Source organism: Oncorhynchus kisutch, linkage group LG11 (assembly GCF_002021735.2).
Source record: "Oncorhynchus kisutch isolate 150728-3 linkage group LG11, Okis_V2, whole genome shotgun sequence".
In the NCBI taxonomy this organism is placed as follows: domain Eukaryota; kingdom Metazoa; phylum Chordata; class Actinopteri; order Salmoniformes; family Salmonidae; genus Oncorhynchus; species Oncorhynchus kisutch.
The window spans coordinates 36,398,427-36,425,238 of NC_034184.2; the positions used below are offsets into that span (position 1 = coordinate 36,398,427).

At 41.7% G+C, this 26,812-nt stretch overlaps 1 protein-coding gene across 2 annotated transcripts in view; it reads left to right on the forward strand.

Moving 5' to 3' along the window:
- The first annotated feature begins 498 nt into the window (after window positions 1-498).
- Window positions 499-26,812, forward strand: part of LOC109899108 (cGMP-dependent protein kinase 1-like) — a 158,650-nt gene continuing 132,336 nt past the window's right edge. The window contains exon 1 of one of the 2 annotated variants that reach the window (XM_031835699.1): window positions 499-1,044. In XM_031835699.1, coding sequence (XP_031691559.1) covers window positions 785-1,044 — 260 coding nt within the window. In that variant the 5' untranslated portion in view covers window positions 499-784. Of the gene's footprint in view, window positions 1,045-12,076; window positions 12,684-26,812 lie in introns of those variants that run through there. The other variant, XM_031835698.1, reaches the window with a different exon arrangement.

The window sequence follows — 26,812 nt, forward strand, 5'->3', positions numbered from 1 at the left end:
CCCTATCAAATAAAGGTCTGAATCTAACTTTTTGTTGAACCGCACCATATTCCTGCTGTGTAGACAGTAAATGTAATGGTAGGAGGTATTGAGTGAAGTGCGTGGTCTAATTGGCAGCCCACTGTCTAACTCAACAGGAATATGCTGCTGTTCAGACAAGTTGGATTCAGACGTTTATTTGATAGCAAAGGGACACATTTCATTTTACATCTGGTAAGTATTTTTCCTAGAGATTGTGAAAATGCCTTTGTTGACAATAAACCCTTTTTTTTTGTGAGAAGCCGGCTATATTGTGGTAGGTTTATTTTCTGTCGCCAGCCACCAGAACGATGCATAACTCATGGAGTCCAACCAATACACAGACTACTGATGTTGTTGTCCCAAAGCTACAATCTTCCACACTATGACAGTCTAGTAGGCTATGTTTCTGTCCAGCATATGGCTTGCCTCCCCAAAGAGGAAGACTGCTGTATTGGTTTCTCAATGAAGGATCATCAATAGGTCCCTAGAGGGTCAGGATATATGTCTGTGGACCAGCAGCCCAGCGGACCAGCGCTGCGGATCTATCAACCGCCCGCTCGGCTGTTTAAACACCGATTTAAATCCCCTCCCTTCAGCACCAAACGAAACAAACACGTGGATTGCAAAGGGATCCTTCTGAATACGCACGGTGGAGCCCGTTTATGCAGTGGAAACAACGGAATTCTGACCACAAGAAACTGTTTAAATATAGGAGTTGTGTTTTTCGAGAATAAACAACCGAGAAGTTTCCGCAGATTTCAAAATGAGTGACCTGGAGGAGGATTTTTCCAAGATTGTAATGTCGAAGGAGGAGAGAATACGAGACTTGGAGATGCGTCTGGCGGACAGGGAGGATGAGATCCATGAACTGAAGAGGAAACTGCACAAATGTCAGTCCGTTTTGCCCAGCGCCCAACTTATTGGACCGAGGACCAGGACTCGGGCGCAAGGCATCTCGGCGGAGCCTCAAAACTACCAAGACCTGTCGAGGCAAGCCTTTCGGAAATATGACAAGTCCGACTGGTAAGAGTTTGAACCTGGTGTTATTGGTGTCGAATTATTTAGGGGTTTTATACAGCAAAATATGTCTGTTTATAGAAAACATATAGAACAAACATGTAGCCTAATGGTTTGAGTTGCATTTAGACTACTTTAAACAGATAGGTGTGATGTCAGGCCATTGAATGTCAATCATTCACAATGACAACAGGGCTGACCACTAGTTCTACTGTGGAGATGGAGACGCGCTTCCATGAATGGGGCAGTGTGAGCGCGTTCATTCTTGGTGCCGATGACGTTGCTCCAAGACAGGCTTCCAAGAGGAGTTTATGGATCCGATCCATCATTGCATTCCCAGCGGAGGTAAAGTGGAGGAAGCAAGAAGCATTATTGGCTTTTAGTAGCTGGATGCTAAGCGATCGAAGTATACGTCTGAGGATATTTAATACTCCATTAGATTTAATATTTTTTTGACCGTATCCTGTCCTTATCACCTTCCGTTGCACCTTTGTAGCTTCAGTGTTGGATGTTCTAAATTATTAGGGTTCATTCTTTGTAGGACCGACTCCCTTGGCCTGATAACTGGATGGAATTTGATTACAGATGTCACATCATGAAAGAAAACACAGAGGAAATTAATGGATTCAGAGCTGTTCTTTTTTAAGGTACTGAATGCCTCATCTTTAGGCCTAATCAGATTGAGTCAATGGTATCCGGCCTAATGAGTTACTAAACATACACTTCAGAAAAATGGCTGTTCAACATACCAAAGTCATGCACAAAAAACACCAACATTACCATTTTGCGGTGATCAATTAGGTTTCCTTTAACTCAACACAAGCCCATTCATAAAGCCTTCACTGTGGATTTCACTGTAATTTCCATTTTACTCTAAATATTTTTCCTGTGAGATTGACACAGCAACTCATCTTCCCTGACAGCTTTGTTCTCTGTGACTAAAACCGTATGGTATGGGTGGTGACCTTTTCAAATGGCTGCTTACCCTGTCTAGACAGACATTTACACACGTGCACGCAAGCACACACACACACACACATACACGTGCCTGCTCACTCACTCTCCCTCCCTCACACACACACACACACACACACACACACACACACACACACACACACACACACACACACACACACACACACACACACACACACACACACACACACACACACACACACACACACACACACACAGGGTCTGAATTAGATTAGAAACGGTACCCACTGCACACACAGTAAAAGGCCAATACGAGCTGATTGTCAGGTAACCAGATAGCACTAAAATAACTATACAAGAAGAAGATTATAAGAGTGTTATTAATAATTCAGTGTTCTACTGTTATGTCAGGCCATAATGATCTGCGCAGGGATTTTATGAAGTTAGGAACTAGTGTCACGTGGACGAACAAAATCTTAATTAAAAAAATGAGTTCAAAGACAGCTGGCTCCTGGCAACGTGTGTCAGTTTAGCATGACGCCATCTGTCAGAAGACAATGTCATTATCAATAAAGAGTAATGCCATTAAAGTGCAAAATAATTCCTTTCATGTCCTCTGGTATCTATTCTCTTTCTAGGGAAAATGATCCCTTTAGGTCTACTAGTACAGTGGTGGTCCAAGGCCACAGGCAGCTGATGAAAAGGATGGCATGTCTTGATTCCTGGTTAAAGAATGGGATGCGTGTCATTATTTAATGGATCTGGTTGTGCACCTGCTCGTGGCTCTGCTAGGGGTCAGAGACATAGTGACCTCAATTCGTGTCAGAACCAGGCACCAACGGACAGCCTCCTGATCATCGGATTACAGAACCATGAAGCAATGGATCCTGTTCCTATTGATCACCATAGGAAAGGGCTGAGCTGGAAGTATAGCGAGGTGAAATATAAACCTGTCTCCAACACAGAGGTGGTTTAAAGGGCACAGGGAGGCTGGGAGGGATGGAGGATAAGAAGGGGATGTAGTTGTCTGGTTGTTGAAAGTTGACCTATTGACCTTTATTTGGGAGTGGAAGTGTCCCTAATGGTTCATTGTCAGTAGATTTAAGCAATGCCCAGGGCCAGGAGTTTATGTGATCAGTGCCCTACTCCCCACAAATGTAAAAGTATTGGTTTAAGCATGGGCTAGACTGAGTTTCCATCCACTACACTGTTTATACCAGTCCTTTTTAAATCCAGGAAAGGGAAGTATCGGGATGCAGGGCATGTTTTCCTGGTCAAATCACTTGGTCAGGAAAATAATTCTGGACCTAGAATGCCTCATAGGTCTGTAGGTTTGTGTAATGAGGTCTCCAGGAAAGTATTTTGTTTAATACTAATACCTTATCTCACGAATTACATCTCAAGCTAAAAGGGAAAAGAGTATAAACTTGCCTCTTAAACTGTTCCCCTTGCAGAAGTGATTAGCATTCTCGTTTTACCAAATCATATATTATGTCAGAGTTGTTTAAACTTTGTTGTCCTTAAAGCACCCACTAAAAGGTTCAGGCTCTTGATCTTCAAGCCAGCTCTCATTGCCACACTATTACAGCCAATATTATATATCACTGTCACCGTATCATGGCCAGACTTACAGTGTGATAATTGAGCTGTAATAGCATTGTAAAAACAGCTGTTGAGTGGTTGGGCAACACAAACTCTCCTATCCAGACCTTTTGAAAACACATAGAAGCATCCTTCAGATAATGTTTGTGGTCACAATTTGCTGTCCTCTGTAGCTTAGTTTAGCATGGCGCTTGCAACACTAGGATAGCAGGTTAGATTCCTGGGACCACTTGTATGTAAAATGCATGCGCACATGACTGTAAGTCATTATGGATAAAATAATCTGCTAAATGGCATATATTATTACTATTATGATATATATTATAGTTAAGCATAATTAAGGTCCAATAATGGGATTTCTCTAGATAACTGGTTTCTGAGTTTCATTGATCAAAAAGTGTGTGTGCACCAGACATTATTTTAGTCTTCAGATATTCTCCCTAACTGCTCAGTCACTGTTATCACATACAACCACACGAGGGCAGTTTTTATCTTTTTTTCAAGTCATCATACTGTCTGGTGACTTCTTACCACATGTGATTCTAACCACTAACCCCAACCTTGAACTTAGCCCTGACCCTACCTCTAAATTAAGAATAAAAAGCTCATGTAGGCTACTTGCTTGTCGTTAGTGATGATAATGCCACTGGCATTTCTAGTGACTACTGTCCTTTGATCTTACAATATCACACATCACTGCATTTTGATGTAACATAAAAGGTGATTATAGATGGGCCGCGATAAGCTGCGAAGGTTTCAGACTTCAATTGGATTAGGGCAGAACAACTCAAGGAGTTTTGCAAGAGGCACGGTACGTGGTGCTCACTCCCGTGAGCAGTGTTGCTGGCTCGGTGCTCGAGGTGGTAAAATATTAGCTGAAGTCTTGAGCGGTCGCCGCGCATGGTTGACCAATGAGCAGAGTTCATCTTGTCAACCAATCAAACAATGTTTTAATGACAACATTCGAGCTGACAACAACCGGAGAAGGAGGGTGGGAAGGGTAAACTGGTTATCTTTGAAGATGGAGGACAAGGGGAAAAGGGAAGAAACTGGAACATATTATGAACAAATATAAAGTGGGGGATTGTACAAACCTTCAGGAAGACTTGGTGAAGGAGAAGATGGCAGACAAGGGAAACAGAAGAAAAGTGAAATATGTCCTGAGTGAATATGGAATGGAGGTTTGCATAGAACTTCTGGAAGAGCTACAGAAGGAAATTGAATATGAAAAGAGTGACGGTGAATCAATTGTGGTGGAAGGTGTAGTGATGGCAGTCAAGAATGAGTTGAGTGTAGAGGGAAGCAGGGGTAAGGAAGGTTGGCAACAAGTGTAAATTAGGGATACGTGCTTTAGTAGCTCGGGGATGGAACCTTACAGGAGCCTGAAGTATCCGCGGTGAGGACTGCCGAGTTTGGGACTTGTTCCGAGGATGTAAAGGATGATTCTGGCCCAGTGGGAGTGAGATTGGTGGAGAGAGTGGATCCTTGCAGTTTGGCTGAAGAGTGGAGGAGAGTGATAAAGAAAAATTGATCAAAAAGGCAAACGTTGTTAATGAGTATAGGTTTTTGGTTGGAGTTAGGTTCACTAACAATGATGCTTTTTTGGGGATATGCATTTGAAGTATCAAGGATGGTAAGGGATGCATTGGGAAAGGTAGAGACGGTCAGAGTGACCAGAAGTGGTTTTGTTTTGATTTCTTGTGTGTCGAAAGAGCAGATGGAAAAGGCGTTAAGTATCGACAAACTATCGACTGGAGAGTTTAGATTTTTGTAGCAGAGCACTGCTAAAATGTTGGATGTGGAGGCCTTGTGATTTATGAGGAGCATACCAGGAGTAGTTGGAGCATGCCAGCTGAACCGTGTAGTGGATGGGGGAAAAGAAGAAAGCCTGTCGGTATTATTGATGTTTGATGAAGAGTTTCTCCTTTCACATGTGAAAATGGGATATGTTAGATATGCGGTGAGCGCTTGTGTCCGAGCCATTGTTTTGCCAGAATTACAAAAGGTATGGACATGTATCAAGTGTGTGCCGAAGGAATGTTGTTGAGGAATCTGAGGGTGTACGATGTTGTAATTGTGATGGCAACCACGTTCCCAATTCCTCGGAGTGCCCGGTTAGGGTAAAGGAGTATGAAGTGCCAAGGGCCAGGGATATACAGACAAAATACTTTACAATTTACATACAGTACTAGTCAAAAGTTTGGACACACCTACTCATTCAAGGGTTTTTCTTAATTTTTTACTATTTTCTACATTGTAGAATAATAGTGAAGACATCAACACTATGAAATAACATGTTGTCGTGCCCTCTTCACAATTGTCTTGGTGTGTTTGGACCATGATAGTTAGTTGGGGATGTGGACACCAAGGAACTTGAAACTTGACCCGCTCCACTTCAGCCCTGTCAATGGTAATGGGGGCTTGTTCGGTCTTTCTTTTCCTATGGTCCACGACCGGCTCCTTTGTCTTGCTCACATTGAGGGAGAGGTTGTTGTCCTGGCACCACACTGCCTGGTTCGTGGGAATTACTAAATCAACATCTGCATTTTGAAAGAATGTTTTTTATCATTATTTTATTAAAGAAATGTGTTTATTTGGCTACTGTGCAGTCTAAAAATACATACTGTAGTAAACATGGGAAAGTGCCTAATTCCTTACATAAGGGAGAGCAGGCCATATCTGTACTATAGAATGCAGGGCACGTGGGAGACCGGTGTTATTTCATAGTTGTGATGTCTTCATTATTATTCTACAATGTAGAAAATAGTAAAAATAAAGAAAAATCTTGGAATGACTAGGTGTGTCCAAACTTTTGACTTGTAACATTACTTGCTGTCACGTTCTGAACTTAGTTATTTCGTTATGTCTTTGTTTTACTATGGTCAGGGCGTGAGTTGGGTGGATTGTCTATGTTCCTTTTTCTATGTTTTGGGATTTCTGTGTTTACCCTGGTATGGTTCTCAATCAGAGGCAGCTGTCAAACATAGTCCCTGATTGAGAACCATACTTAGGTAGCCTGGTTTCACTTTTGAGTTGTGATTGTTTCCTGTGTCTGTACCACACGGGACTGTTTCGATTTTCATTTGTTCATTCACGTTGTTATTTTGTATTTTTGTGGTGTTCAGTTTTGTATATTAAAATGGGCACTTACCACGCTGCACATTGGTCCGACATCTCTTACTCCTCGTCAGAAGAAGAGGAGACTCGTTACACTTGCTTAATTAATTAATTTGATTAATATTATGGTTTTAATATTCCATGAAAAATGAAAAACCATCTGGGTTTCTGTTAGGATGGTACAGAAAATCTGCCACTGTACAATGTGATGCTCATAAATTCAGAGGATTGGCAGTATGTCAATTCAGACCATTTCGCCCTCTGAGTGCACACTGGACGTTCGGGCCGAGGAGAAGGGTTTATTTGAGTGTGCTGGCCTTACACTGGCAGGCAAGCACCCAAGCTAACGTTGGCTAGCTTGCTAGCTACTTCCAGACGCAAATTAAATCACTCTGACCATTTTACTCCCCCTAGTTGAGCTGGTAAGGCAGTTTTTGTGTTAACCAGAGCGTTGGTGACTGTAAATGTGCTGATGGAAACAGTTTAATTACACTTTTTTACCGAAGTTTACTGACACCGGCCATATACAACGGGTGTTGAGCGCTAAATTCATTCTTCTGGGCTCTGGTACACACAAGAGTGCACTGAAATCAGGCTAGATAGTAGGCTGGACACATTACATTTTTAACAACATTATTTTCTGATAAAAACATGTTCATTGCATCCGCCGTGGAGCCTAGTTTCCTAATGACCATATTTCCCAGGAAGGAATCGCAAAAAAACAGGCCTTATTTTAGTGCATTTTCATCATGCCAGGTCCTATTAGTTCTATTTAGCACAGTGGCACCAACTCACCTTCCGAAAGTTCTATTCCCAGCTTATTGTTAAACGTCACAATGCCTGCTTCGCTATTTTTGGCAATGAGACGTGCTCACATTGTTTTATAGTTAAAATGTGAACAACCAATTTTTTTTATTGGAACTCTGTGGTCTTCCCATTGTTTCCTATGGGGGGAATATAGGCATGTCTATCTATTTCGCCCAAAATCTCGCAATGTGTACAATTTGATTTCTTTCAAACCATTTTAACCATGAGAATCTCCTCTTTCTAATTATGTAAGCCTGGGCAGCTAGCTCGGTTGTCATCAAATGCTAACCCCAAAATACTTTGCCTTTGGGACACTGAGCTACCCCCATTGTTTTCCTATGGAGAGGCATGCCGTTCTATTTTGCCAAATATCTCACTCTGTATATATATATATTTATTTCAAGTCGGCACTATTTTAATCAGGATAATCTCCTCTTTGTAATTATATAAGTCTGAGCATCAAACTCGTTTGTCATCGATCGCTAGACCAGAAATAGTCAGAAGTTTTTATTTTTTCCCTACTTTCTCATCATGCAGACATAAGCACAGTTGACACCATTGAGGTACGGATGTTTACTTTCTACATACATTTTTTTTTCTTCCAGTTTCGTCCGACAAACAAATTGTAGTGGTAAAATAAAAAGGGCTAAATTTTTTGGTGCCATTTACACTAAATGGAATTCTAAGCATCACTCCAGTCAAAACAGGCTCTGCGAACGTTCGATTCCATTCATTTGCTATGGGCTCGCGCTAGTGTTCCAGCTTAGCCAATGTTCTTAAGCCGTTTTCAGCCTTGGGTGAATTTTGACTTGTTCTATTGTCCAGCCTATAGCCAGAGCGAATTTACGAAAGCACCCGAACGTCCATTGAGAATGCACAACCACTATACCATTTAGCTCAGCTAAGAATGACGGGAATAATCAAGTCAATAAACGTTGGGTAGTTAGATAGCCTATAGTTAATATACTGGCAAGTTTGATGTATAACTACTAACATTAGGTAGCTAGCTAACATAGCATATCATTACAGCAGTATGTACCAGCATGTGGTTCGTAAGGACAGCGTAGCAAACAAATTGTCAGCCAACATAATGTGTAAGGTAACTTATTTGAAAAGTCATTACTTTATTTCATTGAGTAGCAAGCTACCCTTTGGTCGTTAGGGCAAATATGGTCTGTGATAGGAGGGGTGGTTTTCACTCCTATCTCGGCTATTAGACTATTCTTTTGCTCAGCTATTAGCCCCCCTCCCCAACTTGCAACAAATTCTTGTTGTTCCCATCTCGTTCCTTTCCCTCTTCCATGCTCTCTCTCTCTCTCTCTCTCTCTCTCTATCCACCTGTCTCTTGTGTGCAGGTATGTTTTGATGTGAGAGAGGAAGCCTGTCCCATCATCGTCACCTCACCCACTCTTAAGATAACCTTCCGGGCAACTGGTGGCCCAATGCTGGTTAGGAGACACCGCAATTGTGATGAACTGAGAGAATATTAGGGTTGCACTGTAATTCATTAATCATATGCTGTCTGCCTCTGTTCTTACCTCTTTCCCTTTCTGTCTTCTACACCTCTCTCCCCAACTCGTCTTTCTTCCTTGTTTTATAATGCACACCATATGTGCATTGAAGTACAGATTGAACTTGTATTTATAATATAATATTATAATTATCATAATTATAATGCATGTATTAATAACACCTGGATAATGAACATCTTTCAATAAAGCATTTCACATTCTCCACTGGTTGAAATTAAGTATCTTATTGAAAACTGTCCTGTGTTCTCAGATTAATGCAGAGGAAGGGAGTTATATATGCATCAATTTTTTTAATGCTTATATGAATTACAAATCAGTCATGTTTCTAGTCTATTGCAAAGTTACAATGTGTAATTGTAACAGTATAGCTTCCGTCCCTACCTGAGCTTGAACCAGGCACACATCAACAACTGACACCCACGAAGAATCGTTACCCATCATTCCACAAAAGCCACGGGGAGGGGAACAACTACTTCAAGGTCTCAGAGCAAGTGACTTCACCGATTGAAATGCTATTAGCGCACACCCTGCTATCTAGCTAGACATTTCACACCGGTTACATAATCATTGATGTCCCACGAACAGGAGTGGTAAACACCGTTGAAGTGTATAATTGTAATACATACAGTGGGGCAAAAAAGTATTTAGTCAGCCACCAATTGTGCATGTTCTCGCACTTAAAAAGATGAGAGAGGCCTGTAATTTTCATCATAGGTACACTTCAACTATGACAGACAAAATGAGAAGAAAAAAATCCAGAAAATCACATTGTAGGATTTTTTATGAATTTATTTGCAAATTATGGTGGAAAATAAGTATTTGGTCACCTACAAACAAGCAAGATTTCTGGCTCTCACAGACCTTCTTTAAGAGGCTCGTCTGTCCTCCACTCGTTACCTGTAAAAACGCCAAGGGGGATGAATACTTTTGCAAGGCACTGTAGCTCATCTGGTAGGCTCCTGTCACTGGGCAGCTCGCAGCTGGGTTTCCCTTTGTTGTCCGTAATATTTTTCAAGCCCTGCCACATCCGTCGAGCATCAGAGCCAGTGTAGTAGGATTCAATCTTAGTGCTTAATAGACACTTTGCCTGTTTGATGGTTTGTCTGAGGGCATAGCAGGGTTTCTTATAAGCGTCGGGATTAGTGTCCCACTCCTTGAAAGCGGCAGCTTTAGCCTTTAGCTTGGTGCAGATGTTGCCTGTAATCCATGGCTTCTGTTTGGGAAATGCACATACGGTCACTGTGGGGATGACGTCGTCCATGCACTTATTGATGAAGCCGGTGACTGAGGTTGTATACTCCTCAATGCCATTGGATGAATCCCGGAACATATTCCCTTCTGTGCTAGCAAAACTATCCTGTGGCGTAGCACCCACATTGTCTGACCAGTTTAATCTGAATAAATGAATACATTGAGTTTTGTTTTGTTTAGCTTTATTTTGTTAATTATGTGGGCTGATATACAGCCAAAACAGTAGGTGGCGGCATGCACCTATAGCATTTGTTTGTGGATTGCAGTGATAGCAAAGAAGAAGACCCCGTACAGTAGGTGACAGCAATACAACAATAGGTGTAGTGTGCCATAAAACTTGTAGCAGAGGTACTCTGGGGCTTCCTTTCCTGTGGCGGTCCTCATGAGAGCCAGTTTCATCATAGCGCTTGATGGTTTTTGCCACTGCACTTGAAGAAACTTTCAAAGTTCTTTACATTTTCCGAATTGACTGACCTTCATATCTTAAAGGAATGATGGACTGTCGTTTCTCTTTGCTTATTTGAGCTGTTCTTGCCGTAATCTGGACCAAATAGGGCTATCTTCTGTATACCAACCCTAAATGTAACAACACAACTGATTGGCTCAAATGCATTAATGAAGAAGAAAATAAATTCCACAAATTAACTTTTAATTAAATTAATTGAAATGCACTCCAGGTGACTACATCATGAAACTGGTTGAGAGAATGCCAAGAGTGTGCAAAGCTGTTATCAAGGCAAAGGGTAGCTACTTTGAAGAATCTCAAATATAAAATATATTTTGATTTGTTAAACACTATTTTGGTTACATCATGATTCCTTATGTGTTATTTCATAGTGTTGATGTTTTCACTATAATTCTACAATGTAGAAAATAGTAAAAATAAAGAAAAGCCCCTGAATGAGTAGGTGTTTCCAAACTTTCATTGGTACTGTACATAAAATCATGAACATGTAGTGTGTGTGTGCATCTATCAGTTGCACATGTCAGTGCATAAAAGTAGAGATTGAATATGGATTTGTGAACGTACAAAAGCAGAAATCGCTTCACAAGCTCTCTTTCCATTTACCCTGTACACCGGATTCATCTGGTTGTTTTTTGACCCGCATATCACAGTCATAGTAAGCACATTTGTACGTCAATAAGTAGCTATCAGCAAAGCCAGTGCTAGTAAGAAAAGACAAGTGTAAGTGTTAGCTCAGCACAGCCTTCTGTTACAATAAAGGGCTCTGGGCTTGAGATGCAAAACCAATTTATGTGCAAATAGTGAATAAGCTTTCTGTTATTTTACCTGGAGTGTAATTCCATGTTGGTTTGTGTAATAGCATTGATCCTGATATGCAGTTTGCTTTGTTCAGAAGATATCCAAATCGGACTATAATAAAGTGCAAACATGATTGATGGTCTGTTTTGATGGTCTGATAACCATTAATTTAGTTGCAGCATTATGATCTGAATTATGCCATTAGAAAATGCTGTGGCACATAGCTTTGATCTTATCAACACAAACACACACACAGACACAGACATGTATGCTACATGGCCGTATGCAGTGACTCATTACACCAATTTCAAAATATCTCCGTGTGTTTTAAAGCCAACGCAACCTTAGCTAAACTTAACTTTTGTAATTTCTATTGTCAGCAGTGCCTGGGGTGCCTAGTCCAGTTGACCTGTGTTTTCTTCTCACAGGATTGACGGCATTTTACCTCGGATTCCTGTAGTCGCCCTTCTCCCTCGCGCCCTCTCAGGGTCATAGCCTGACGCACTCCAGGAGGACCGGCCTGCTTCACCACTGACACTTTCAGCCAGAGAGAGAAAGACAACTTTACATTTCCAGAGACTGCGGTGCTCCCGGGGGTTCACTTTGATATTCGTCTCATCCACTGTATTTGCTTATTTAGATATTCAAGCACCGGTTGTCAACGGAGATCAAGACGTTCGGGAATCAAGTAGGACTGGAGGGAGGATATTATGTTTAAAGCTGTAGATGCGGGATAAAGTTGTCGGTAAGAGCGGAAAAGGAATAGGCTACAGTGTCGACTGGATAGCTTTGGTTAAAGGTTTGTTAAGTCCCATTGGAGTCGGGATGAACATGGGTACCTTGCGCGACCTCCAATACGCGCTGCAGGAGAAGATTGAGGAGTTGCGGCAACGGGACGCGCTCATTGACGAGCTAGAACTGGAGCTTGACCAGAAAGACGAGCTAATACAAAAACTACAGAACGAGCTAGATAAATACCGGTCCGTTGTCAAACCGGCAACCCAACAGGTCGTCAAACAAACTGAGCTGCACGAGCACCAGCGGACTAAGAGACAGGCGATTTCTGCGGAACCCACCGCCATCGACATCCAGGATCTTAGCCATGTCAGGCTGCCTTTCTACCCCAAAAGTCCACAGTAGGTGTACAGTTACAACAGGGGTGCCTGTTTTTGCATTACTGTGTTTTTGCATGACATGTTTTGACGTTATGTGATACAGTCCGTGGCTGTATTTATCCATTGTGCATTATTCTTAGTGTGCGTAATTCCTCAATGGTGCATTTGGAGCATCAGGTGTGCGACATCTCAGACTCATATTATCGATATTTCATCTAGGATCAGTCAGTATGCTAATATAATGTGTTTAGCGTTTTTTCATTTTCAGCTTCTTCTGAATGTGATATCACACTTGGTATGCATCATTGATATGCATCTATGTAAAAACAGTATGGGTTATTACTGACAGTGTGAGGTGAATGTGTCACCTCAGTGACGCTAGAGACCAGAGTTGTTGAGGTGTTAAAGGGTATGAATACAAGCCCGACTCTGTGTAATGTACCTGTGTTTGTTTAATCTAAACTGTGATAAAAGGGTGCCATGATATCTCTCTACGAATTGTTTACATTCTGATGACACACACACACACACACACACACACACACACACAGGGCTCTAAAGTTTGACCAACTTGGAGTAAAACGTTTGGAGCACAAATGTATTTTTTTATAATAATTGTTCTAATGGCTTCGCTGTAGTGTTATTTGTCGAGTGCAGCTTCGTTAGTGTCATGCTTGCACCATTAGTAGAGCAAAAACTGTTTGTTTCTAACCTAAACAGTTCAAAAGACACACACACACCTCTTCACACATGCAATATGCACCAGTGGGGGTCGGTGCCGTTTAAGATTAGGTAGGATGATAATTTGTTTAGGAGCATGGCCTTATTTCTATTGCAGTATATTGGATGACTGTCATTCATATTCCATTCACCCAGCTCAATATACATTCGATAGGTTTAGGCTGCAACATGATACAACATATTTCCCTATACCCATCACGAGATTGCTACAACCTAGCCTAGGAATTAAAGTTTACAACGTAGGTGCACAGATCGAGAGAAAATTTGGAATAGTCAAGGTCACAGACAGTGACACATTTAATACCGCCTAGCACACTCTTGTGTGCATCTAGCTGACCTTGGGTGTAATCAGTAGTCCAAACATTTGCAAACAAGATTTTCTATTGGACAAATTCAGTTATGTTGATCCTTGTTTCGTTCCATTTGCTTCCGTTTAAGAAATGTTTTTCAACCGAATTGTCTGAATGAATACACCCCTGATCACCTGCAGACACAGTTAACTTTCATAGCAGCCACATACAAACCGCATGACCACTTTGCTCATTGTTTAATTCTTTCTCGAATCAACATGCTTTCCTCCTCTCACCTTTTCTCTTCACTTGTGGACTTCAGTGTACAACACAACAGCTGTCTGTGACCAGGCAAAAAAAACTTTCCAAGCTAAACCTTCATACCATTACCGCTAACCGCTACACACAGCCTACATCAGTGTCACCATAGAATCTAACGTCATACTCAACATATCTAGAACTAACTAGAACTAACGCGTTAGTAAACCCGCTACAATCATGCATTACAGTGTACAGCAAGTAGTTTTACAGGGCCCCGGTGGCAATAAATCAATATATCAAAATCTTACCTTGACTTGGAAGAGTTCCAGTGTTGGATAGCCATAGCCAGCTAGCTAACATAGCATCTCTCTCTGTTTGAGTAGGCTAAACTAGCTAGCTGCATTCACTAGCTAAGAAAGTGAAAGTGGAAAAAAAATCTCTCTCTGTCTCTCCCTTCTTTTTTGGGGAAGAAATTAACTTGTTCAAAACTGTTATACTATTGTCTTTCTCTCTCTTTGAGTCAATTGCTCACCACATGTTATGCAGTGCAGTGTTAGCTAGCTGTAGCTCATGCATTCAGTACTAGATTCATTCTCTGACCCTTTGATTGGGTGGACAACATGTCAGTTCATGCTACAAGAGCTCTGACAGGTTGGAGGACGTCTTCTGGAAGTTGTCATTAGTGTGTAAATCTATGGAAGGGGTGAGAACCATGAGCTTCCTAGGTTTTGCATTGAAGTCAATGTAACCAGAGGAGGACGGAAACTAGCTGTCTTCCGGCTACACAATGGTGCTACCCCAGAGAGTGCTGTTGAGGCTACTGTAGAACCTCATTGTAAAACACAGTGTTTTCATCAATTATTTGGTGACGAGAATATATTTATATTTAAATATCATGTTTTTTGTTTCACACATTTGTTTTCCTTCTGAAATTCAATAAGGAGTATGTTCCTCCTCTCGATCCTCTGAGTAGCCTCCACTGATATGCACATATGCAATCAACACTCATCCCCCCTCTCTCTCTGTTTCTCTCTCTCACTTTCTCTCTTTTGCCAACAAACTTGTGTGTGGTCTCATGGGTTTAGAGACAGATTCCCAGTGATGTAAAGTACTTAAGTAAAAATACTTTGAAGTACTTCTTAAGTAGTTTTTATGGGTATCTGCACTTTACTGTTCATTAGTATTTTTGAAAATGTTTACTTCTACTCCACAAGATCACAAAATAAAAAACAGTTGAAGTTGGAAGTTTACATACACCTTAGCCAAATACATTTAAACTCAGTCTCCCACAATTCCTGCCATTTAATAATCATAACAAGTCCCTGTCTTAGGTCAGTTAGGATCACATCAAGAATGTGAAATGTCAGAATAAAAGTAGAGAGAATTATTTATTTCAGCTTTTATTTCTTTCATCACATTCCCAGTTGGTCAGAAGTTTACATACACTCAATTACTATTTGGTAGCATTGCCTTTAAATTGTTTAACTTGGGTCAAATGTTTCAGGTAGCCTTCCACAAGCTTCCCATAATAAGTTGAGTGAATTTTGGCTCATTCCTCCTGACAGAGCTGGTGTAACTGAGTCAGGTTTGTAGGCCTCCTTGCTCGCACACGCTTTTTCAGTTCTGCCCACACATTTTCTAAAGGATTGAGGTCAGGGATTTGTGATGGCCACTCCAATACCTTGACTTTGTTGTCCTTAAGCCGTTTTGCCACAACTTTGGAAGTATGTTTGGGAACATTGTTCACTTGGAAGACCCATTTGTGACCAAGCTTTTAACTTGATGTCTTGATGTCTTGAGAGTTGCCTCCATATATCCACATAATTTTCCTTCCTTTGATACCATCTATTTTGTGAAGTCAAATCAAAATCAAATTCAAATCAAATTTATTTATATAGCCCTTTGTACATCAGCTGATATCTCAAAGTGCTGTACAGAAACCCAGCCTAAAACCCCAAACAGCAAGCAATGCAGGTGTAGAAGCACGGTGGCTAGGAAAAACTCCCTAGAAAGGCCAAAACCTAGGAAGAAACCTAGAGAGGAACCAGGCTATGTGGGGTGGCCAGTCCTCTTCTGGCTGTGCCGGGTGGAGATTATAACAGAACATGGCCAAGATGTTCAAATGTTCATAAATGAACAGCATGGTCCAATAATAATAAGGCAGAACAGTTGATACTGGAGCAGCAGCACGGCCAGGTGGACTGGGGACAGCAAGGAGTCATCATGTCAGGTAGTCCTGAGGCATGGTCCTAGGGCTCAGGTCCTCTGAGAGAGAGAAAGAAAGAGAGAAAGAGAGTATTAAAGAGAGCACACTTAAATTCACACAGGACACCGAATAGGACAGGAGAAGTACTCCAGATATAAGAAACTGACCCTAGCCCCCCGACACATCAACTACTGCAGCATAAATACTGGAGGCTGAGACAGGAGGGGTCAGGAGACACTGTGGCCCCATCCGAGGACAACCCCGGACAGGGCCAAACAGGAAGGCTATAACCTCACCCACTTTGCCAAAGCACAGCCCCCACACCACTAGAGGGATGTGGGGGCTTCTCGCGTGAAGTGCGCCAGACCTTCCTGCAGCAAAGCACCCCCACAACGTGATGCTGCCACCCCCGTGCTTCACGGTTGGGAAGGTATTATTTTTCCTCCAAACATAACAATGGTCATTATGACCAGAGGACATTTCTCCAAAAAGAATGTCCCAATGTGCAGTTGCAAACCACTGTCTTGCTTTTTATGGTGGTTTTGGAGCAGTGGTTTCTTCCTTGCTGAGTGGCCTTTCAGGTTATGTTTATACAGGAGTCGTTTTACTGTGGATAAAGATACCTTTGTACCTGTTTCCTCCAGCATCTTCAGAAGATCCTTTGCTATTGTTCTGGGATTGATTTGCACTTTTCGCACCAAAGTACGTTAATCTCTAGGAGACAGAACGCTCCCCTTCCTAAGCGGTATGGCGGCTGCGTGGTCCCATGGTGTTTATCCTTGTCTACTATTGTTTGTACATATGAATGTGGTACTTTCAGGTGTTTGGAAATTGCTCCCAAGGATGAACCAGACTTGTGGAGGTCTACAATTATTTTTCTGAGATCTTGGCTGATTTCTTTTGATTTTCCTGTGTTGTCAAGCAAAGAGGCACTGAGTTTGAAGGTAGGCCTTGAAATATATCGACAGGTCCACCTCCAATTGACTCAAATGATGTCTTTTAGCCTTTCAGAATCTTCTAAAGCCATTACATAATTTTCTGGAATTTTCCAAGTTGTTTAAAGGCACAGTCAACTTAGTGTATGTAAACTTCTGACCCACTGGAATTGTGATGCAGTGATTTATAAGTGAAATAATCTGTTTGTTATCAATTGTTGGAAAAATGACTTGTGTCATGCACAAAGTAGATGTCCTTACCGATTGCCAAAACAATAGTTTGTTAACAAGAAATTTGTGGAGTGGTTGAAAAACGAGTTTTAATGACTCCAGCCCAAGTGTATGTAAACTTCCAACTTCAACTGTAATTCACAAGTGATATGCTAATATTGTGATAGGCTTATATATATATACATTTACTAAATAATATATGTGTGACATTTATTTTGATTTAGAAATTACCATTATCATGCACCTGTATCGAAACAGGGGCAGCGGGAAAAAATACATGTCATCTATGCACTTAAATAGCGAATGGAGGACGCTTTTCCCCGTGGTTTATTTTCATGCCAGCCAGGTAGGCTATACTACTGTTGTAAATATAAGCAATGTGCTTAATATTTGGAAAGTTCAGAAATAATATAGTAGGCCTAGCTTATAGAAAGCATATGGGATCCTCCTCTTTTTATTAGTGGCCATCATTCTGTTTTCTCCCGCAATTTCATAGCCTACCGAAATGTTTCGCAAAATGAGCTCATGGGCTCTCATGAAGTGTTTGATTAGATTTTCGAAAAAACATTTGCATTGCTGTCAGAGTGATTAGAGGGACAATAGAGTGCTGAGTACCAGGCAGTTAGCAAGTTTGGTAAGCTACTAATGACCAGCAGCAGCATCAGAGCTGGGAGAAGCCTAATTACCATGACTAAACGGTCATGTGGAATTTGACTGCCTTCATGACTCGTGACTGTGGGTGTGGTGGTGATACGGTCACAGCAACAGCCCTAATCACCACCACAAGCACAAAGGTACACTTTATATACAAAGTATGTGGGCACCCCTTTAAATGAGGGGATTTTGCTATTTCACCCACACTTGTTGCTGACAGGTGTATAAAATCGAGCACACAGCCATGCAATTCCATAGACAAACATTAGCAGTAGAATGGCCTTACTGAAGAGCTCAATGACTTTCAACATGGCACCGTCATAGGATGCCACCTTTCCAACATGTCAGTTTTCCAAACGTATGCCCTGCTAGAGCTGCCATGGTCAACTGTAAATGCTGTTATTGTGAAGTGGAAATGTGTAGGAGAAACAACAGCACAGCCGCGAAGTGGTAGGCCACACAAGCTCACAGAATGGGACCGCCAAGTGCTGAAGCACATAAAAATTGTCTGTCCTCCATTGCAAAACTCACTACCGAGTTCCAAACTGCCTCTGGAAGCAACGTCAGCACAAGAACTGTTCGTCGGGAACTTGAATGGGTTTCCATGGCCGAGCAACCGCACATAAGTTTAATGTGCAAAGCCAAGTGTCAGCTGGAGTGGTGTAAAGCTCACCGCCATTGTACTCTGGAGCAGTAGAAACAGCTATGCCCCTTTGTTCAAGTGAAGGGAAATCTTAACGCTACAGCATACAATGACATTCTAGTCAATTCTGTGCTTCCAACTTTATGGCAACAATTTGTGGAAGGCCCTTTCCTGTTTCAGCACGACAATGCACCCATACACAAAGCGAGGTCCATACAGAAATGGTTTGTTAAAATCTGTGTGGAAGAACTTCAATGGCCTGCACAGAGCCTTGACCTCAACCCCATCAAACACCTTTGGGAGGAATTGGAACGCCGACTGCAAGCCAGGCCTAATCGCCCAACAACAGTGCCCGAGCTCACTAATGCTCTTGTGGCTGAATCGAAGCAAGCCCCCACAGCATTGTCCAACATCTAGCGGAAAGCTTTCCCAGAAGAGTGGAGGCTGTTATTGCAGCAAAGGGGCACTAACTCCATATTAATGCCCATGATTTTGGAATAAGATGTTTGACGAGCATGTGTCCACATACTTTTGGTCATGTAGTGTAATTCCTCAGCAAACTTTTGAGCCACTGGAAAGCGTAGAGTTCAAATATCTCCCCTTCAAGACGGCTTTGCTGATTGCCCTTACATCTGCAAGGGGTGTGAGTGAGCTGCACACACTGTGCCTACGTTTTGCCCTGCCTTTATGCCTAAGGTCAGCTGTAATTACAATTGTCTAGCCTTAGAGCTTATGGCCACCATTTACTTCTACGGAAGAATGGCTCCTCCACCATTTATGTCCTGTACGTGCTTTGCATATCTACTTGGATAGAACGAGAGCATGTCACAAGAGTGACCAACTCTTTGTGTCTTGGCCATCCCCTTGCAAGGGTGGGCCCCTCTCTCGTCAACGGCTATCCCATTGGATAGTGGAGGCTATTATATTGGCTTATAATAGCAAGTGTTTACAGTCCCCGGAGGGCCTGAGGGCTCATTCCACCATAGGTATGGGCACTATTCTTTTTTACAAGAGATTTGCGAGGTGGAATGTTGGGCCACCCCTCGTATTTTTATGAGGTTTTACCGACTGGAGGTCACTGCACCTTCATTGGCGCATACTGTCCTACATGTTTGACCCTCTGAGGGATGATGCTGTTGGAACTACCCTGGCTTCAGAGAGAATGTCTGTGTTACAGGAGATGGCCATATCCCATAAGTGACACAAAATGAGTATTAGAAAAATAATTTTGAGTTACTAACGTTACCCTGGTTCTATAAGAACACGAGTGAGATGGTTTACCTCTTTTCCCTGCTAGCAAGAGCGCAATGAAGAAAGGCATGTTTGAGAATGACCTGGCGAGTGGCTCCCTTTATGGAGGACAACGCAGACATGTAATATATGGTTGTGAATGCTGAGGTCATTGACAACTATTTTGGGTACAGAGGAATGAGTTTCAATAGAGCTGCTCCTCTATCGATTAGAACTGAGGACTGTGATGTTTACTCAATGGCGTGGAGATCGATGCCTCTTCTCTGTTTGACCAACTTGTTTGTCAGTTTGGGTTTAGATATCTGAAAAGAAACAGACAAACCAGCACACTGTTCTTGCCAGTAGTACTGTTGATTAGGTTTTTGTATTGGCCTATCAAATGAAATGAATTTATTTATATAAAATCAAATGTATTTATAAAGCCCTTCTTACATCAGCTGATATATCAAATATCAAAGTGCTGTACAGAAACCCAGCCTAAAATCCCAAATAGCAAGCAATGTAGGTGTAGAAGTATGGTGGCTAGGAACAACTCCCTAGAAAGGTCAAAACCTAGGAAGAAACCTAGAGAGGAACCAGGCTATGAGGGGTGGCCTCTTCTGGCTGTGCCGGGTGGAGATTATAACAGAACATGGCCAAGATGTTAAAATGTTCATAGATGACCAGCAGGGTCAAATAATAATAATCACAGAGGTTGTCGAGGGTGCAACAGGTCAGCACCTCAGCAGTAAATGTCAGTTGACTTTTCATAGCCGATCATTCAGCAGGTCTGGGACAGGTAGCACGTCCGGTGAACAGGTCAGGGTTCCATAGCCTCAGGCAGAACAGTTGAAACTGGAGCAGCAGCACGGCCAGGTGGACTGGGGACAGCAAGGAGTCATCAGGCCAGGTAGTCCTGAGGCATGGTCCTAGGGCTCAGGTCCTCCTCCGAGAGAAAGAATTAGAGAGAGCATACTTGAATTCACACAGGACACCGGATAAGACAGGAGAAATACTCCAGATATAACACACTGACCCTAGCCCCCTGACACATCAACTACTGCAGCATAAATACTGGAGGCTGAGACAGGAGGGGTCAGGAGACACTGTGGCCCCATCCGATGATACCCCCGGACAGGGCCAAACAGGCAGGATATAACCCCACCCACTTTGCAAAAGCACAGCCCCCACACCACTAGAGGGATACCTTCAACGTATCATCCTGAGACAAGGCCGAGTATAGCCCACAAAGGTTTCCGCCACGGCAACCCAGACAGGAAGACCACGTCAGTGACTCAACCCACTCAAGTGACGCATCCTCCTAGGGATGCCTTCGCCTTCGTCAGAGGGTATAGAAAATCGTTTTTGAAAAGAGTTGGCCATTAAAATGCTGAGGTATATTACTGGCCCTGTTCTTTCTTTCCAAGTTTTCCCCCTTTTATCTTTCTAACTGGATTAGTCCTCTGGAATGTGTCTATTGGTCTCTCTCATGTACAGTAGGACCTTAATTTGACTCACTCCGTTGCAGGAGAACTTTCCTGCAATGCAGAAAATGTATAACTTGCAGTGTATTTGAGATTTAAAATAGCTTCTAAATCTGTGATAACACTTTGACATATCAGACATGATTTTTTCCAAAAATGTATCAACCCCTACAAATACGTCCATTAATTATAATCCAGACAATAATTCACATTCCCTGTTGCTGCAGGATTATTTTCCTGCTGTAGCAAACTGGCTCCAATTAAGAGCCTACATCTCTATCTCTACTTTCACTCGCTCAGCCTCTCTCTCCCTTATTCCTCTAAAAGAGCATATTTTCTCCTTTTAAGGAAGACGGACTGTATTCGGTCCCCAAACCTGACTGAGTGTGTTTATCTTCCCTTCCAGCACAGAGAAAGAGAAGGAGAGGCGGAGGAGAGGATAGAGGGTTGTTGTGTAATGGGGTGACTGGCGAGAATCTAGAGGACATAAAACAGAGAAATGTCACAGGACTGCAGGCTCCTCCACTTTGGGGTCTGTAGTGTAGTACGCGAGGCCAGGGACCCTCAATCCTTTCCTGTGTGTAAATCTGTCAAAGGGTCAGGGGTTAAGGAGAGAAGCTTCCAGCGGTATGCAAATATTTCTCTTGGGAAACAGGGGAGTACTATAACATTACCGCTCCCTGCTGTGCTTCTCTTTAGGATAGATTGAAAGATAATGTTGTTTTTAAAGTGTGTTCCTTTTATACCTTCATAATATCAACAAAGGATAGGCAGGCCATATGTTTTGGCACAAACTAAATATTGTAGACCTGTAAGTAAAATGTATGCACGCATGACTGTAAGTCGCTTTGAAAAAAAGTGTCTGCTAAGTTACATACTGTATATTATTATATTATGTTTGTGTGGCTGTGTGTGGTCGCTCGTAAAAAGGAAGAGTGGGATGTTGCCAGAGTGGTGTGTTGCCAGAGATTACTGGATGGGGACTTTAGAAGCTTGGGACACACTTCAAACCGTCTCCCTTTTGTGAGTTCTATTCCCAGCATCTATTGAGGGGTAGAAAGCATTTCCTGTCCTGCGAATCATCAGGCATCAGACGGAATCAGGTGCAATATTGTGGTATTTATAGTGCATTCAGAAAGTATTCACACCTCTTCACTTTTCAACATTTTGTTGTGTTACAAAGTGGTATTCAAAAATGATTTATTTGTCATTTTTTTGTCAACGATCTACACAGAATACTCTATAAAAATTCAAACATTTGTAAAAAATGAATGAAAAACAAAACACAAATATATTTTGATTAAATAAGTATTCAATCCCCTGAATCAATTAATGTCAGAATAACCTTTGGCAGCGATTATAGCTGTGAGTCTTTCCGGGTTAAGTCTCTAAGAGCTTTCCACACCTGGATTTGTGCAATATTTGCCATTTTTCCTTTCAAAATTCTTTAAGCTAGGTTGAATTGTTTGTTGATCATTGCTAGACAACCATTTTCAGGCCTTGCCATATACAGTATTTTCAAGCAGATTTAAGTCAAAACTGTAACTTGGCCACTCAGGAACATTCACTGTCTTCTTGGTAAGCAACTCCAGTGTAGATTTGGCCTTGTGTTTTAGGTTATTGTCCCGCTGAAAGGTGAATTAATCTCCCCGTGTCTGGTAGAAGGCAGACTGAACCAGGTTTTGCGCCAGGATTTTGGCTGTGCTTAGCTCCATTGCGTTTTTTTTTTATCCTGAAAAACTCCCCAGTCCTTAACGACTACAATTATACCCATAACATGATGCAGCCACCACTAAGCTTGAAAATATGGAGAGTGGTACTCTCTAATGTGCTGTATTTGATTTTCCCCAAACAAAACTTTTTATTCAAGACAAAACGTTCATTGCTTTGCCACATTTTTTGCAGTATTACTTCAGTGCCTTGTTGCAAACAGGATGCATGTTTTGGAATATTTTTTATTCTGTACAGGCTTCCTTCTATTCAGCCTGTCAAATAGGTTAGTATGTGGAGTAACTACAATGTTGTTGATCCATCCTAAGTTTTCTCCTATCACATCCATTAAACTCTGTAACTATTTTAAAGTCACCATTAGCCTCATGGTGAAATCCCTTAGCAGTTTCCTTTTGTATCTTTGTAGTGACTGGAAGTATTGATACACCATCCAAAGTGTAATTAATAACTTCAACATGCTCAAAGGGATATTCACTGTCTGCTTTATTTTTACCCATCTACCAATCTACCCTTGAACACGGCAGGTAAAACCACTCCCCGTGCACCGATGACATGGATGTCAATTAAGGCAGTCCCCCGCACCTACCTGTTTCAGAGGGGTTGGGTTAAAACCGGAAGACACATTTTGGTTAAATGCATTCAGTTGAGCAACAGACTAGGTATCCCCTTTCCCTTTCCCAATAGGTGCTCCTCTTTGCAATACATTGGAAAACTTCTCTGGTCATTGTGATTTAATATGTGTTTGAAATTCACTGCTCGACTGAGGGGCGATACAGTTTAACATGTAATCATGTTAAACACTATTATTGCACACTGAGTCCATGCAACTTATTATTATGTGACATGTTAAGCACACTTTTACTCCTGAACCTATTTAGGCTTGCCATAACAAAGGGGTTGAATACTTTTTGACTCAAGACATTTCAGCTTTTCATTTGTAATTCATTTGTAAAAAATTATAAAAACAGAATTCCAGTTATAGGGTATTGTGTGTTGGCCAGTGCCCCACAAAATCTCAATTGAATCCATCTTACATGCTGTTTAAAAATATATATATTTTTAGTAAACCTTTATTTAACTAGTCAAGTAAGTTAAGAACAAATTATTATTTACAATGACAGCCTACCCCGGCCAAACCCTAACCCGGATAACGCTGGGCCAATTGTGCGCCGCCCTATGGGAATCCCAATCACGGCCGGTTGTGATACAGCCTGGAATCAAACCAGAGTCTGTATTGACGCCTCTAGCACTGAGATGCAGTGCCTTAGTCTGCTGTGCCATTCAGGAGCCCAAACACAACAGGCTGTAACACAACATAATGTCAAGGGGTGTGAATACTTTCTCCACAGAGGAATTCTAGATCTCTGTCAGAGTGACCATCGGGTTCTTGGTCAAATCCCTGACCAAGACCCTTCTCCCCTGATTTCTCAGTTTGGACGAGCGGCCAGCTCTATGAAGAGTCTTGATGGTTCCAAACTTCTTCCATTTAAGAATGATGGAGGCCACTGTGTTTTTGGGGACTTGCTGCAGGATGTTTTTGGTACCCTTCCCCAGATCTGTGCCTCGGCACAATCCTGTTTCGGAGCTCTATGGACAATTCCTTCAACCTCATGGCTTGGTTTTTGCTCTAACATGCACTGTCAACTGTAGGACCTTATATAGACAGGTGTGTGCCTTTCCAATCATGTCAAATGAATTGAATTTACCACAGGTGGACTCTAATGATCTTGTAGAATCATTTCAAGGATGATCAATGGAAACAGGATGCACCTGCACGCAATTTCGAGTCTCACAGTAAAGGGTCTGAATACTTATGTAAAAAAGGTATTTCTGCTTGCATTTTTCAATACATTTCCAAACATTTCTAAAATCCTTTTTTCGTTTTGTCATCATTGTGTGTAGATTGCTGAGGATTTCTATTTATTTAATTGATTTTAGAAGGCTGTAATGTAACAAAATGTGAAAAAAGTCTATGTGTCTGAATAGTTTCCGAATGCACTGTATAGAGACTATGTCTTGAAATTACATATCATCTTCTATGTAGAATAACCCCTCACCTTCTAACAACTGTTGTGTAGCTTGTGAGAGTCATAGAGCCAAACATTACATGTGTGTTTGTGAGATTTTCAGCTTTTAATAGAAATCTTTTAATATGGTTTGTAGCTCAAATCATTCGGACTCTTCAGACGTTTCTGTAAAAAGAAACGCCTAACAAGTAGTCCTCAACTGGCAGCTTCATTAAATACTGTAGTACCCGTAAAACACCAGTCTCAACATCAACAGGGAAGAGGCGACTCCGGGATGCTGGCCTTCTAGGCAGAGTTGCAAAGAAAATGCCATATCTCAGACTGGCCAATAAATAGAAAAGATTAAGATCGGTAAAAGCACACAGACACTGGACAGAGGAACTCTGCCAAGAAGGCCAGCATTCCGGAGTCACCTCTTCACTGTTGACGGTGAGAGTGGTGTTTTGCTGGTACTATTTAATGAAGCTGCCAGTTGAGGACTTGTGAAGCGTCTGTTTCTCAAACTAGACACTCGAATGTACTTGTCCTCTTGCTGAGTTGTGCACCCACTCCTCTTTCTATTCTGGTTAGAGCCAGTTTGCTCTGTTCTGTGAAGGGAGTAGTACACAGCTTTGTACGAGATCTTCAGTTTCTTGGCAATTTCTTTCATAGAATAGCCTTCCTTTCTTGAATAGACTGAGTTTCAGAAGAAAGTTCTTTGTTTTTGGCCATTTTGAGCCTGTAATCGAACCCACAAAATGCTGATGCTTCAGATACTCATCTAGTCTAAAGAAGGACAGTTTTATTGCTTCTTTAATCAGAACAACAGTTTTCAGCTGTGCTAACATAATTGCAAAAGAGTTTTCTAACGATCAATTAGCCTTTTAAAATTACAAACTTGGATTAGCTAACACAACATGCCATTGGAACACAGGAGTTATGGTTGCTGATAATAGGCCTCTATACGCCTACAGTGCCTTGCGAAAGTATTCGGCCCCCTTGAACTTTGCGATCTTTTGCCACATTTCAGGCTTCAAACATAAAGATATAAAACTGTATTTTTTTGTGAAGAATCAACAACAAGTGGGACACAATCATGAAGTGGAACGACATTTATTGGATATTTCAAACTTTTTTAACAAATCAAAAACAGAAAAATTGGGCGTGCAAAATTATTCAGCGTCCCTTAAGTTAATACTTTGTAGCGCCACCTTTTGCTGCGATTACAGCTGTAAGTCGCTTGGGGTATGTCTCTATCAGTTTTGCACATCGAGAGACTGAAATTTTTTCCCATTCCTCCTTGCAAAACAGCTCGAGCTCAGTGAGGTTGGATGGAGAGCATTTGTGAACAGCAGTTTTCAGTTCTTTCCACAGATTCTCGATTGGATTCAGGTCTGGACTTTGACTTGGCCATTCTAACACCTGGATATGTTTATTTTTGAACCATTCCATTGTAGATTTTGCTTTATGTTTTGGATCATTGTCTTGTTGGAAGACAAATCTCCGTCCCAGTCTCAGGTCTTTTGCAGACTCCATCAGGTTTTCTTCCAGAATGGTCCTGTATTTGGCTCCATCCATCTTCCCATCAATTTTAACCATCTTCCCTGTCCCTGCTGAAGAAAAGCAGGCCCAAACCATGATGCTGCCACCACCATGTTTGACAGTGGGGATGGTGTGTTCAGGGTGATGAGCTGTGTTGCTTTTACACCAAACATAACGTTTTGCATTGTTGCCAAAA